The 14,103-nt window shown below is 42.7% G+C and overlaps 1 protein-coding gene across 5 annotated transcripts in view; it reads right to left on the bottom strand.

The window, feature by feature from the left end:
- The window catches only part of LOC310868322 (ATP-dependent 6-phosphofructokinase, platelet type-like), a 43,077-nt gene that overhangs the window by 9,180 nt on the left and 19,794 nt on the right, over positions 1–14,103 (bottom strand). For 2 of the 5 annotated variants that reach the window (XM_083778704.1, XM_083778703.1), the window contains exons 11-19: positions 13,934–13,998; positions 12,285–12,354; positions 10,436–10,582; positions 8,477–8,547; positions 7,654–7,741; positions 4,565–4,717; positions 3,638–3,802; positions 3,083–3,144; positions 486–597 (exon numbers count right to left, since the gene is read on the bottom strand). In XM_083778704.1, coding sequence (XP_083634830.1) covers positions 486–597; positions 3,083–3,144; positions 3,638–3,802; positions 4,565–4,717; positions 7,654–7,741; positions 8,477–8,547; positions 10,436–10,582; positions 12,285–12,354; positions 13,934–13,998 — 933 coding nt within the window. Of the gene's footprint in view, positions 1–485; positions 598–3,082; positions 3,145–3,637; positions 3,803–4,564; positions 4,718–6,597; positions 6,751–7,653; positions 7,742–8,476; positions 8,548–10,435; positions 10,583–12,284; positions 12,355–13,933; positions 13,999–14,103 lie in introns of all 5 variants that reach the window. The other 3 variants (XM_083778705.1, XM_083778702.1, XM_083778706.1) reach the window with 2 other exon arrangements.

Below are 14,103 nucleotides of genomic sequence, written 5' to 3' on the forward strand. Positions count from 1 at the left end.
AACACTCTGGTATCATTTGTACACACCGCTCAGGATTTTGGGGTGTCAACTAGAGATGTCCCGATACTGTATCGATATCGGGAAAAAGTCTCGATCATATCGGTATCGGCGAATATGCCAGTCTAACCAGCGATCCCACACAGGGCTAAGTGGTTGACACTATGGCAGGTAAATAAAATGCTGGGACATGTGGAGTTTGCTTTGGAGTTGCCCAAACTGCAGGTGCACATTTGAGTGAGGAGTCTGCTATAAACACGAGATATATAGCTAGATAGCTATAAACACAACACGAGATATATAGCTAGATAGCTATCACAACACAAGATATAGCTATAAACACAACATGAGATCACAACACTGGTATCGGTATTCGGTATCGGCTAACACAGAAATGTAGGTATCGGGATCGGATCGGAAGCGAAGAAAGTATATCGGGACATCCCTAGTGTCAACAGTAATGTGCGTGCAGAACGGACCACACATACCTGCTGCATGTGTCCCAGCACATTCTTCCTGCAGTCAAACACTCCCTTGCCTTCCTCAGAGTACAGCTGGTAGATGAAGTCCGTAGTGTAGTTCTCGTTACTGTTCTCATTCCTACACACACATGCAACATTCATCTATGAGCGTATTGCTGCTTTCCATTTGCCCTCACGGGCCCATATTCTTACACTTTCAGAGTTCAATCAACATGAGTTTCTGTGAAACCAGGCCTGAAATTCATTTTTTTTAAATGGCACGGAAATCAATTGCCCCCCATATATGATTCACTTAAGCGGGGAATTGTACACTTTGGTGGGATACTACTACAGGTCATAGACATTTACCGTTTCGTGCAATTCGTCGCTCTGCTCCAATTTAAGGAAAGTGTGTATGTGCGAGAGTGAAAAAGAAAGACACACAGAGAGAGGAAAGTAGGGGATGAGATGGACAGAAACTGTAGTAGCCCACAGATTCAATATTGATTTTAAAGATCAGTAAAGGTAGAGCTAGTGATATTTTTTTGGTTGAAAAAATAGGTTTTTTGTTAAAACGTTCACTATATTCCGATAGTAATCATTGCTATGTTTGTTCAATAATAGGGGGTCTCCCTGTCTCACCAGCTCTTTAGGAAACAAACAGAAAATACATTTTGTTTAATAACAAGGTGGAGACATGGAGACTCCTGTTACTGAACAAACACTATAGCAACGAGTACTACCACCAATATAGAGCTTTTTTTAACATTTAAATAAACCAAAAATAATCACTTACCCTACTTTTATGCTGGATTTTCAAAATCTTAAATGATCAGCATGCACTACAGGACAATCATAAGATTCTCTTATAAGAGTTTAAACATGCACACAGTACAAGATCGTAAAATACTGGGGCATCACAGACTGCAGGATTGAATTAGTGATCACATGCAGAAGCTGTAGCTAATGTAACGACAAACTTGATGTGATGCTGGGTGAACAGTTGCGATACGCCTGGGAACTTGACACGTTATAGACGGACGTGTCTTTCTCTCTATTGTGATGTTCCACTCAGACAGTAGTGATCATCCAGATAAATATCATGCATGAATATTATCAGGATGGGGACGTTTAGGATTAGATCTTTGAAACGATAATCTTGCCCGATATTTGCTCCCGATCTAGGTTGGGATGCCGATTTTCGGGAGGGCCGTTCCCAAACCCCAAATATCTCTGATGATCTTGTAATGTGAGTTAGGCAGGCTTAGGCAATAGGCAGGCTAGGTATGAAGTCTATTATGCATTTCTGTACCTACAGTACATGTCTCCTTGCTGTGCGTTCTATGCACTAATCCTTGGAAAGTCAGAATACACGAGGGACAAAGATGCAAAGTTCATAAAAATGGCAGGCAATAGAGCGTCACAGGCCCGCCCCCTCGAGAGACCCGGAAAATAAATCCCTGTTCATTTTCCTCATAGACTTTTCAGAAAGTATTTATTTAAAGACGTTTACCCGCGGACAAAGCCAACTCTTGTCGTGACCAACAAACACAATTTTTCGGGCCAAACAAAGAATTAGAAAGTAGAAAAAAGGGCAGGTTACAACACTTATTTTTTAGTTTTTCTTCTTTGTAATAATTTTTTGTGTGTTGTCATTATTTGTCACGACAAGAGTTGGCTTTTTGAAATGTCTATGGGAAAAATGCATTGGGATTAATTTCCTGGGCCTGGCGTCGTTATGAAAGGGGGCGGGACTGCGACGCTCTATAAGTAGGAGGAGGAAGAATAATGACGGAGCAGAGCAATTTGGAGAAGAGGCAAGAAAAGTAGAAACGTTGGCTCTGATTATATATTATTAACATTGGTGTACTGTAAATGTGTGTGTCCCGCAATACAAGTGCTAAATTTGGGAATCTATTCAAAATATGCCTGAAATTCAGGACCTGGAAACTCTCCCGCTATGCCATTAGATGTGAGGCCAGAGAGGCTGAGCAGACCGCTACCTGAGCACCAGTCCTCTCTGGATGTGAGGCCAGAGAGGCTGAGCAGACCGCTACCTGAGCACCAGTCCTCTCTGGATGTGAGGCCAGAGAGGCTGAGCAGACCGCTACCTGAGCACCAGTCCTCTCTATGCCATTAGATGTGAGGCCAGAGAGGCTGAGCAGACGCTACCTGAGCACCAGTCCTCTCTATGCCATTAGATGTGAGGCCAGAGAGGCTGAGCAGACCGCTACCTGAGCACCAGTCCTCTCTATGCCATTAGATGTGAGGCCAGAGAGGCTGAGCAGACCGCTACCTGAGCACCAGTCCTCTATGCCATTAGATGTGAGGCCAGAGAGGCTGAGCAGACCGCTACCTGAGCACCAGTCCTCTCTGGATGCTGGTCTATGCCATTAGATGTGAGGCCAGAGAGGCTGAGCAGACCGCTACCTGAGCACCAGTCCTCTCTGGATGCTGGTCTATGCCATTAGATGTGAGGCCAGAGAGGCTGAGCAGACCGCTACCTGAGCACCAGTCCTCTCTGGATGTGAGGCCAGAGAGGCTGAGCAGACCACTACCTGAGCACCAGTCCTCTCTGGATGCTCCATTAGATGTGAGGCCAGAGAGGCTGAGCAGACCGCTACCTGAGCACCAGTCCTCTCTGGATGCTGGTCTTCATCTTCTCCGTCAAGTGCTCAACGTTGGCCTGCAGAGAACACAATCACTTTATTGAAATATGAAACGTGACTCAGTGATAACCACCAAACCTGATGAAATGATTAATAATGGAAGAAATACTTGTATAAAGAAACATATAAAAAAGACCTCTTCTGTACAGTAAGCATACAACGGTAGCATATAATGGTCTCAACCTGGTACCATTTGAACTTTTCAGTTGAAAATAGAACCTGTGTCAGGTGAGGCAGTCGTCAGACAAATAAATAAATAATAATCTACAAGCTCACAACAATCTACAAGCATTGTGAGCTTGTAGATTGGCTATTATTGCCATTGTTCAAACACTTTGAAAGCAAATGGATTTGTATTTATAATCAATGAAATCGATGTGTTCGCTGCAACCCCTAGACTACAGTATAAATGAAGTCAAATTTTGTATTTTGTGACATAAGACGTTGTTGGGATAGCACAACAGACAACAGCATGATAACCCATTTGTTAAACTATGCAAGTTACTTTACCTGCAGGTCTCTGATGTCAAAGGGCTCTTCAAAGATGTAGGCAGCGTCTGCCCCAGCAGCCAAGCCCCCCACACTGGCCAGGTAGCCACAGTATCCCCCCATGGTCTCAATAATGAACACACGGCGCTTGGTGCCGCTGGCCGACTGCTTGATGCGGTCACAGGTCTGTTGTATGCACACAGACACACACATTAACTACTATACATTATGTGAGTCTAAAAGCACACACACACACACACACACACACACACACACACACACACACACACACACACCTTAAAACATACCTTTTTCCTGGCAAGAGTAATTTATGGGCGTTTTAGTTATATAGTTAGTTGTAAATGTGAAGAGTTTCATTAGTTCATGTTAGGAATATGTTTTGTACTTTTGTTACATTAAGACCACCATAACATTACATTCAGTGCATCAAGTTCCAAAGCTCAATCATGCTCATTTATAAAATAAGGTGATAAGACAAAATGAGGCACATTCAGGGCTATAATGCAGCTGGAAAACATTTGGACCGTGCAAGAGCACAAAATGTAGTTTGAGCACAATGCCATAATTTCATTGCAAGCCCTAAGGTCAGTGAAGTGGACACAATATGTATGCATCAATGTGCAAAAGATTCGTTAATTACGACTATTAAATACGAAAATTGGGGGGTAGAACATGTCATGAAAGTTACGGAGTGGAGCTTTAAGTTCATATCAGTCACTGAAATATATGTATCATATTTGACCTCTACAATGCTGTCCAGCACTAAGCAGCACTAGGGCAACCAGTGACCACTGCACTGAACACGGAATAAATAGAAAAGCTATCGGCACTTGTGATCACAGTATATATCAAGGTCATCGACTCATTGCTAGAGCATCTGAAGCGGTCAAGCTGTGGCAGCGGCGGCAGTCGGTCGGACACCCTTACCTCCACGATGGCATTGAGGGCCGTGTCTGCCCCGATACTAAGGTCAGTGCCGGGTACATTGTTACTAATGGTGGCAGGCAGCATACACATCGGGATGCAAAACTCCTCATACGTGGCCCGAGCCTCATACATCTGCAGCAGACACTCAAAGGCCTGAAGCGGCAGTACAGCACACACAGTGAACGGGTTAGAAGGACCAGAGGCTGACGGCCTGCGCTGAGAGAGATGCACCGCCCTCTCCCAGGGTTCTGGAGCGTACCCTGCCTTTCAGACTCCCTCCGTGTGATAGAGGCTTTGGCTTCCCTTTGGCAGAAAGCGGGGAGTGAGGGGAGAATCGGAGTGGGACAGACGTGGCCAGTGCGAGGAATGAGTTGGAAACATGGAAGAGCAGAGCCGAGAGAAGACTGGAAACATGGAGGAGAAGAGACGATAACAGGGCAGGGGACAGGATAAGAGAGAAGAAAGGAAAGGAATAGAAAGGGAAAAAAGAAAGGAAACAATGGAAAGCAGATGACCAGGAAGATAAAGCTATAGGTATAACAGAATGAAGATATAGAGACGGAGGAGATTAGGAAGGTGTGAAAGAGGAGAAAATAGGGCAGGGTGTGTTCGTTTTTTGTGAGTGAGCGAGCGTGACGCGCGTGCATGCATCGTCAATACAATGCAGCGATGCTGTACGTGGAGGCTGGCCTGAAAGGATCGGCTGTACAATGGGAACAGGGTAGGAAGACTAGACTCAGGGCAGGGAAGACGGGAACCATTCACATCCAGTCCACAGGAGGATTATTATAAGATGATACATTTGGGAAGATGAAGCTGGTCCAGCAATTACTTGGGCTGGTCGTCATGGGTCTTCATATCACTGGCTACTACCTTGTCAACGGTCTGCCTCCTCTTGATGGGAAGGGGGAAGTCCCCAGAGAACAACATCCGAGATGATTGGTCTTTTCGCTCCGACTCTGTTGTTGCCACAACAGACATGATAGCTAGCACAAATTTGAGCTTGGCTGCGATGGTCTCTCCAGTGAAAGCTTCTGGACACTCTATACAAGAGAACTCTTGTGTATGTTCCATCACGTTGATGCTGGAGCTCTTTAATTATTGTCCAGGTTTTGGCACCATAAATGACTGAAAATGTTGTTGTTGGAAGTTGGTACTAGCTCTTGAAACATCTGACTGCAATATTATATTAGATGCAATTTAAACAATGCAGGAATGTACCTGATGAAGTTGTTTCTGCTGCCGACTGCAAAATGCCTACGGTATACATGCCTTGAAACTGTAGCATTTAATGATAATTACTTTGATGGTTATGCTACAGTATGTATATATTATACTGTAGATTTTTGTTTTCTACTTGATTTCCTTTCTCTCCTCCGCTTTTTCTTTTCTCTTCCTGAAAATAACAAAAACTAATTTCACCCACTTCTTTGTGCCTGTAGATCTTTGAAATTAAGTTATTCTGAATCTGATGTTAATTTAATTAATTGTAATAATAATAACAATATGAATTGTGACTGGTGGTTACCATGTGCTCTACCAGCCAGCTGCATACTAGAAATAGACATATTGACAAACCTCTGAATTTCTTCAGAAATCCGTCACAAAATTATATAAATTAGTATTCTTAGCATGGTACTATAGAACTATTAAACGAGTGGTATACTTTATCTACTTTTCCATTAGCCTACAGTGTGTTAGCCTGGTTAGTACAAGCTACACTACAATGCTATGCCTTCACCACACTAGTCGCGATGTTAATGATGACACACACACACCCACACCCACACACACACACACACACACACACACCCACACCCACACCCACACACACACACACACACTCAGGAAGAGGGCACAGGTGGAGCACGACACATTTGCACATAACAGCATGCCTCCATGTTGTCACTCACCTACCTGATCGACAGACCGGTGAGCAGGTGCAGGTGTGAGTGTGTGTGTGCGTGCATGCACATGCATGTACTGTAGATGCATGTGCGATCTCTCGGTAAGCCACAGGCCCGATCACTTACACTAGTGATGGCGTTCAGTGCTGTGTCAGCGCCAATGCTGAGGTCTGACCCTGGCACATTGTTGGACACTGTGGCAGGAACCATGACCATGGGCAGGCACAGCTCCACGTATTTCCCGCGCAAATCCAACAATTCCAGCAGTGAGAGGAAGGCCTACAGAGCAGAGCCAAGGGCTTTAGTGTCCGGAGAGGGTGCACTGGTGGGTGGGTTGAGAGGTGCTACTAGCCAGGGGGGAAGAGAGGGGAAGACATGAGGAGGTTGGAGGGCGCCTCAGGGAAGAACCACGTCTATCACAACGGACAGCAGCGTGAAACAGACAGGTTACCAGTACTCCACATAAATGTTATCACATCAAGAGAAGAGATAAATCCATCCAAAGCTGGTGAGGGTCTAAAACAGGAGGAGAGAGCGTGAAATGGTTGGAGAAAAGCAAGCTGTACTCGGTTTTCCAAATTGAGGCCAAATCACTACAGCGGAAGCGGTTTCACTTCCAGTGTTGTTGGTTCACTTTTTGTTTCAACAGCTTCAATGGCCCAACACACAGCATGGGATCTAGGTTCAGTAGGCTATGACTCAGATTAAGTGTCAGATTAAGACTCAGATTAAGTGTCATTGTTTTACCCCCCCCCCACACACACACCCTACCGAAACGCCTGTAAAGCATGGTTTACAGACATTTCTGGAAAATAAGTTAATAAGAAATTGTAATAATATTGCATGACTGAGTGTACATTAGGGATATGCATGAATAAGCATGTAAATGTGAACATAAAATGGCAGAAAGGTATGAATTTAACATATAATACCGTTCTCTGTAATTGCTATACAGTACATTCATTAACTACTGGCAAAATTAGCAATGCATTAAGAGAACTGACATTAATTTATATTTTAGTAACCATTTTCAGACTCATAAAACTCAGAGCATACATTAAGCGTTAGCATTACTGTGCAAGTTTTCAAAACTCGAGAGCTGATATGCTTATCGATAAAGTCATATAGCTGACAATGCAGCATCGTCAGTAAAATTAAAAGGGAAAAAAAAGAAAAGGGTACCTCAAATCCACCAATAATTAGCAGCGCATTTATGTTATGTGCTTGAATTTGCTCAGCAATTTTGTCAGCATGCTTTGCAGGGAGTGTCCTGGAGAAGAGAAAGAAACATTACATGAGTCATTTATGTTGTGAAAAAGTATTTCACTAATTTACTGAAAGATATGAAAGGTTTCCGTCCATGAACCATCTGTCTGAAGGATCTAACATATGAGTAGGGCTGTCATGACTCATGATCATGACACTTTACTTGACTATTAAGTGTCATACAAACAATTGCGATTAATTATTTAATGTGGTTTTGAACATTGGAAGGAACATACGTATAAATACAAATTACATTCCTAAATGTAAATAAAGATTGCACAGGGTAGGCCTACATACTGTATGACATAACTTGCAAAGAATTGACTGACAATGATGGTATCAATAATAAAATATATACTGTAGTGCTATTATCAAATCAGGTGATATATAATAATATAATAATGATTGTTTTTGAGTGTAATGGCCGATCTACAAGCTCACACCTTGTCGATTCGCGATGTTCTCAACGGGCCCGAAAATTAAGGCCCTCATCAAACCCTGTACACTCAAGACAATGTCCCCGCTACCACCCTTAGATCTCCATATGGAGCTGACCTGTTCTGACATTCCATATGTTGATCTGACCTCATCAAACCCTGTACACTCAAGACATGCTCCTTATATGGCCAGTACAGAATTCATTCCATGTTGATCTGACCCCCCATGCCAAAGCGCCAGCACTCGCCCAGCAGTCTGCCGTCAATGAGGCATCTTACTGGTTATTATTTGAGGACTTTACCTTTTGGTTCCCAGCAGGGATCCACCTTGGCCTGTCCATCCTCCTACATCGGACCATTTGATCTCCTTGATCTGAGGGCGAAAAGCAACAATACATGAGACATATGAGGAGAGAGGAAGGGTGACTGGGGTTATCGAGTGGGGTTATCTAGTTTCATTAGACCCTCAAAGTTTTCATTTTAATATCTAGACTAATGTTAATTAACTATAATATTTGGTGACTACCAAAGATGCTGCCTAGTAGCAACAGTAAACACAGTCATTGGGTGTGTGTGTATGTCTAAGAGATGTGTGAAGTTGCACGTCCAAGGCCACTCGAGTATAAAAATATGGCCACGGCTACTGTAATCTTGTTAGGGTGAGTTACCAGGAGGGTAGCAAACCCTAGAATGCTGATGGTGATCTGAGTTTTTGACACAAGATACCTGCTGTGACATATATACATAAAATGTTATGTAACGTAGTGTCTGTTCCGTTAACATTAATTTCAAAATGATCTAAGACCATGGGGGACATTGGGTCCTTGTGGACATTTAGAATAGATTGTGAAAGGGCAATGAGAACAAAGGAAAAGACAAGGCAAGAGAAACCAGTTTGCCATGGGTCAGATTACAGTTGAGTTAAGAGAAGGACATAATGCGGGCTTTCAGTTGCAGGTTACTTGTTTTTTTTCACATTCAAACACTATAGTTGGTTCTCAAACCATTTCATCTCATAAGCGTTGGCAAACTTCGCGGTCCACCTATCTTGTTAAGAGATTAGATGGGTGGGCTGCGTGCATTTTCAGGGCATGTTATTTGAATGATTGATCAATCGAATCGATTGTGTTACGGCTTGGATCAATATACTTTTAAGTTCCTAAGTTTTAAAGAAAAGATACCATGATTATTTGTAGTATTATTGCTTTTTAACAATCATGTTTTATTAATGTTATATTATCAATAACATCGTAGTATTTTGCAAATTATTTGGGGTCCCACTTGCAATATCCTCATGTCCCACAGGCAGGATGAGAATCGCTGCAATTAACCATATACAGTATCATAAGCTCAACATAGTACAGCCCATCTGCTGAAGTTCCCATACATTTCTCCCTCAGTCAGTACATGTGGGAAGGTTTTACTGCCCTCTGTCTGTGTGATGTTGTACTACGATCAATTTGGACGTATGTGAGTGCATGCTGTATATGTTATTGTATCTTATATATGTATTGTAATACATCTGTTTCAGTTTATTATTCAAAAAAGTATACAAAATACAATACATTGTTTGGTTTAGTGTTTTCATGATGTTTCAAAAGCATGATCTTTTTAAAATCTTCTCTGATACCTTCCCTACGACACACATACATACTTCAAGCCTTCGTTACGTGTGTAACTAAAAACAACATGGAACGGATGGAATATGAACACAAGTCTCTGGGACAAAAGTTCATGTTTACCATACGCTGTAACCAAGACAATGTAGGCCTATGGAATCATGGAACAAAAGTTTGTTGCATTGTCTTTCATCCTTTGCAGGCTTGCAGAACTGGGTAAGTTAACCACAACTGTACATTTTAGCACCCAAATGCACACAAACATAATGCAAAGAGTAAAGACTATGGGCAATACAAACAAATATCTGTTGTCGATAATATGGGCTATGGAACATAGATATCATTTTGTGAAGCAATGGTTTAACTGCTACTTGGAGTTACAAAACAAATGGTGAGTCATGAACATAACTGACTATGGTGAACCTGGCAAACTTGAAATCGTGCAAAGACACCCGACTTCAGAGGCAATGCAAACGTTTGTTTTCTCATGCCAATAAAGCTCCTTTGGATTGAATTGATAAGTCCCGGAAAAGAAGTGCTGTGATTGGCCATTAGTCACTTGAGTGGCAGCGACGCATCGTGCCTTCCGCACTTCCGCTTGACTTCCTCCTATACACATGATCCATCTATGGTCACACCTACCTGTCCCTTAGAGAATCCCTCAAAGCCATCACTGACCGCCAACATCCTGTGGCCCTCGGAGATGCCCACTCTGACGGCAGAGCGAACGGCAGCGTTCATGCCCGCAGCGGGCGCGCCCACGTTCAGCACAGCCACGTTGAAGCCGGTCTGAGCAGAGACAACACACAGGAAGGTTAAGGTTAGCTGTGCCAGTGGTTTTCAACCCTTTTCATATCAAGGCCCATTATTTATTGGGCATTTGAGCCACGGACCACCATTTGATGACATTTAGCCTCTCAGACCCAAAACAAAAGAAATTAAGAATATTAATTTGATGTCTTTGGACAGGATTTTGTCCACAATTCCATGCTGTATTGATGTTGGTACATTGGAGAGATAACAGGCAAACGTTGAATTGTGTAGACTTCTTGTAAAATTAAGTAATGTTTAACAATACTCTTGAGAGCATAAAATGAAACTTCATTTTACACTCTCAAGAGTTAATGATCTACAAGGGTCCATTTGGTTACCAACTCTCCATCATTTAGCTGGAGACCACCTGGAACCCCCTCAAGGACCACTGGTGGTCCCGGGACCACTGGTTGAAAACCACTGTGCTAGTACATGCTCAATGAATGACCAAGAGAACGTCAACATTGGTGGGGCCACCAGGGGTCGCCGATTGGAAAGGAGAGTACAGGAGAAAGGAGAAAAGGAGAAATAAAGAAATGTTCTAAATAAATGTATACACCATGTAATGTCAATGAAAAGAAATCTATTTCAAATATTATTGTGCCAATTCAAACCACTTTCAACCCTATTTTATCATCGTTATCAAAATCTTTCAAAATTGATAAAAAGTTGTGAGCTTGTGCAGCAGAGGCTACAGCCAGAGGCTTTGGCAATTTGGTGGCCCTTTTCGCGTAACTATTTAACTCAAAACATGCATAACTTGTATTTGGTCCTCAGAGATATATTTTGACAAAATGTACACTACATATACATCACATAACTGAAATGACTGCCATGATGCATCATGTGTCTTTCGAGGAGAGGTAGATTGAAAAACACGTGAGAGAAAAGTAATTCAACCGACAGGAGGATCGATAGCTGGTTTCTGCTCCGTTTGTGGCCTCATGCTGGGGCCTGCTGTGATTCATTAACTGTGATGGAAGGGAGAGCCAGCAACACAGCATGGAGCCTGGCCAGGTTGTTTCTGCTCTTCGGTCAACGATAGCTCAGACTCCTGAAGCACAGCAGCAGGCTAACAGAGCTTCCAGAGAGGTTGAGCAGTCACCCCATGGTGCAGCGCCAGGTGTTACCTCAATGCAGGACAAATCTGAGCTACTACTGCTGAGCTAGTCTCGCGTAGCCAGACAACTATTCCACAATCTCCGAATGCTATATATAGAGTCTGGAACTACACCTCCCGAATGTAAATATATTTTAAATTAGCTTTAGAGCTATTTTTTATAATTCCTTTTCTGCTAAGCAGTAAGCTATATATGCTTAGATGATTTTTATTTATATTAGTATAAATTTGCGCGACTGTAAAGACGACACAGAAGTGGGGAGGAGGCTCCACTTCCGCTTTATATTTTACTCATGATAGCTCTTCCGTTGCTCCAGACTGTATGACGGAAGCATTTGAAAATTGCGAGAGGCTGGCGACGTGAGACTACTGCTAAACCAAATAGAACATGTCTTAAAACAAGTGATCAGCCACTGCATCTTCAGGTCGGGGTTGGCATACAGGAACTGAAGGAGGCAAATTCCAGGACAATTTGAGGTGATACAGTGGGCAGGAAAAAAATTGTCTCCTCCTGAATTAAACATACTGTAGCCCTGTGTTAAGTGTTACTGTACTTACGCTGACAATCTCTGATGAGGGTTTATTGTGGGCCAGTAGCTTGTATGTCCTCAGGTTGTTTTCAAAGCTCCTGCAATAACACACCAAACACATCCAATATGTTACACCTATTGGGGTTTCATACAATTAATGTATCACAAAAGATCAGGGGATCTATTGAATGTCAAGGGGGAGGTAACAAACTGACATATTGAGCCTACAACACACAGTATGGCATCCCCCTAGTAGCTCTACCTTCACATTCAGTAGATCCCATGATCTTGTGTGGCCAGATGTAATTTCTTGGAGTCTAATAGGACTATAGTAAATAATAATAAAGAAATCGCCGTAAAATGTTGTACAAAAATATGTATTTAGCCCCATGTTCGAATGTCCCCGCCCCCCTGTCAAAAATAGCTAAAATCGCTAAAACGAAAGAAAGCAGCAAATGAAAAAAAGAACAACACTCATCTTTTACTTTCTCTAATAACAACTTAAAACATGAACTAAAGTTGTCCTTCTCTTTGCAGCTACACGTTGTCCAGAGTAAGTTAATTCATCTAGGCTGCAACGTTATTATCTTTATCTCTGACAAGGAACCGATGGCTAAAAGGGCCTAAGTGGAAACAAGACCGCAAGGACTTTTTGTGCTATCCTTCTTAGACTAAGTGTTTGACTGTACTCTGCTGCTATTTTTACATTTATGTCTAATAAACTATTCAATCAATCCTGTCTGGTGACTGATCCTTCTTGGACGGCACGTTCTCCACGTCCTCAGAGAGCCCCTGCTGTATCATTGCTCATAAATTCTACCACCAGGATGCAAATTCCCACCGTAATCTGACTCAGCCCGTCAGACTCCACCTCATCCCAAGAGCCCATAGCACTTTACTCTCCCCATACCATACCTCCTTCCGGACACCTTTTGCTCGATTAATGCTAGCGAGTATATTGTTTAGAGTAGACTGATGCAGCGTTCTTGGTTTACCTGTGATCCTAGTTTACTGAGGCACTACACTGTCTCTCTGCATTTGATGTATGCGATTACCTTGCTTATTGTAATTCCTAAATTGTAATTGTAATTAATTGCACCCACCTTGAGTGCTCATCATTTTAGCTCAGTGGTTCTCGACCTGTGGGCCGTGAGGATATTAAAAGTGGCCCACCAAATAATTGGCAAAACACCAAGATTTGAATGACAATATAACAGAAAATTTAATATTTTTTTTCTTGAAAACCATGAAAAGTCAGTTGTCATTGTGATACCGCTAAATAGGAAGTTAAGTATACTACGTAGATTATATTAATGCAAGACGGAACACAATCCGGGGTCACGAGTTAGGGGAGGATGAAGAAAGACATCAGCCTGAGGATCGGAGCGGCAGGGGTTGGTTATTGCAGTCGCTGTTCCGCACGAAAAGAGAGCTAAGGCAAAGCTCTCTGTCTACCGAGCAATCTTCGTTCCTACTCTCACCCAAGGCCCTGTGAAGCCAAAGTCCTACGAGGTGTTCCCAGACTCCTCACCATGTACAAATCCTTATTATAGTAGGTAGTAATAAACGAGGAATCACAGATTCCTGGGAGGACTAACTAGACATCATCCGAGGCATCAGGGTACTGTATATACCACTGCATCCGCCACTGTATTGTAACATAACCAGTCATCTTACCTTCCACGGAGCTTGACAGCCTCCTCAAACTTCTTCTCGTCCATGGCCTTCTGCACCTCTTGAGTCTACAGAGGAGAGAAAGAACAGGTGAGGATAATATAGGAATGCTCATTATTATTATTATTATTACTATAATACCCGGAATTCACTGTGAAGGCTTGCTCTCGACG

Source organism: Protomyctophum parallelum (assembly GCF_964188405.1).
Source record: "Protomyctophum parallelum genome assembly, chromosome: 12".
Classification (NCBI taxonomy): domain Eukaryota; kingdom Metazoa; phylum Chordata; class Actinopteri; order Myctophiformes; family Myctophidae; genus Protomyctophum; species Protomyctophum parallelum.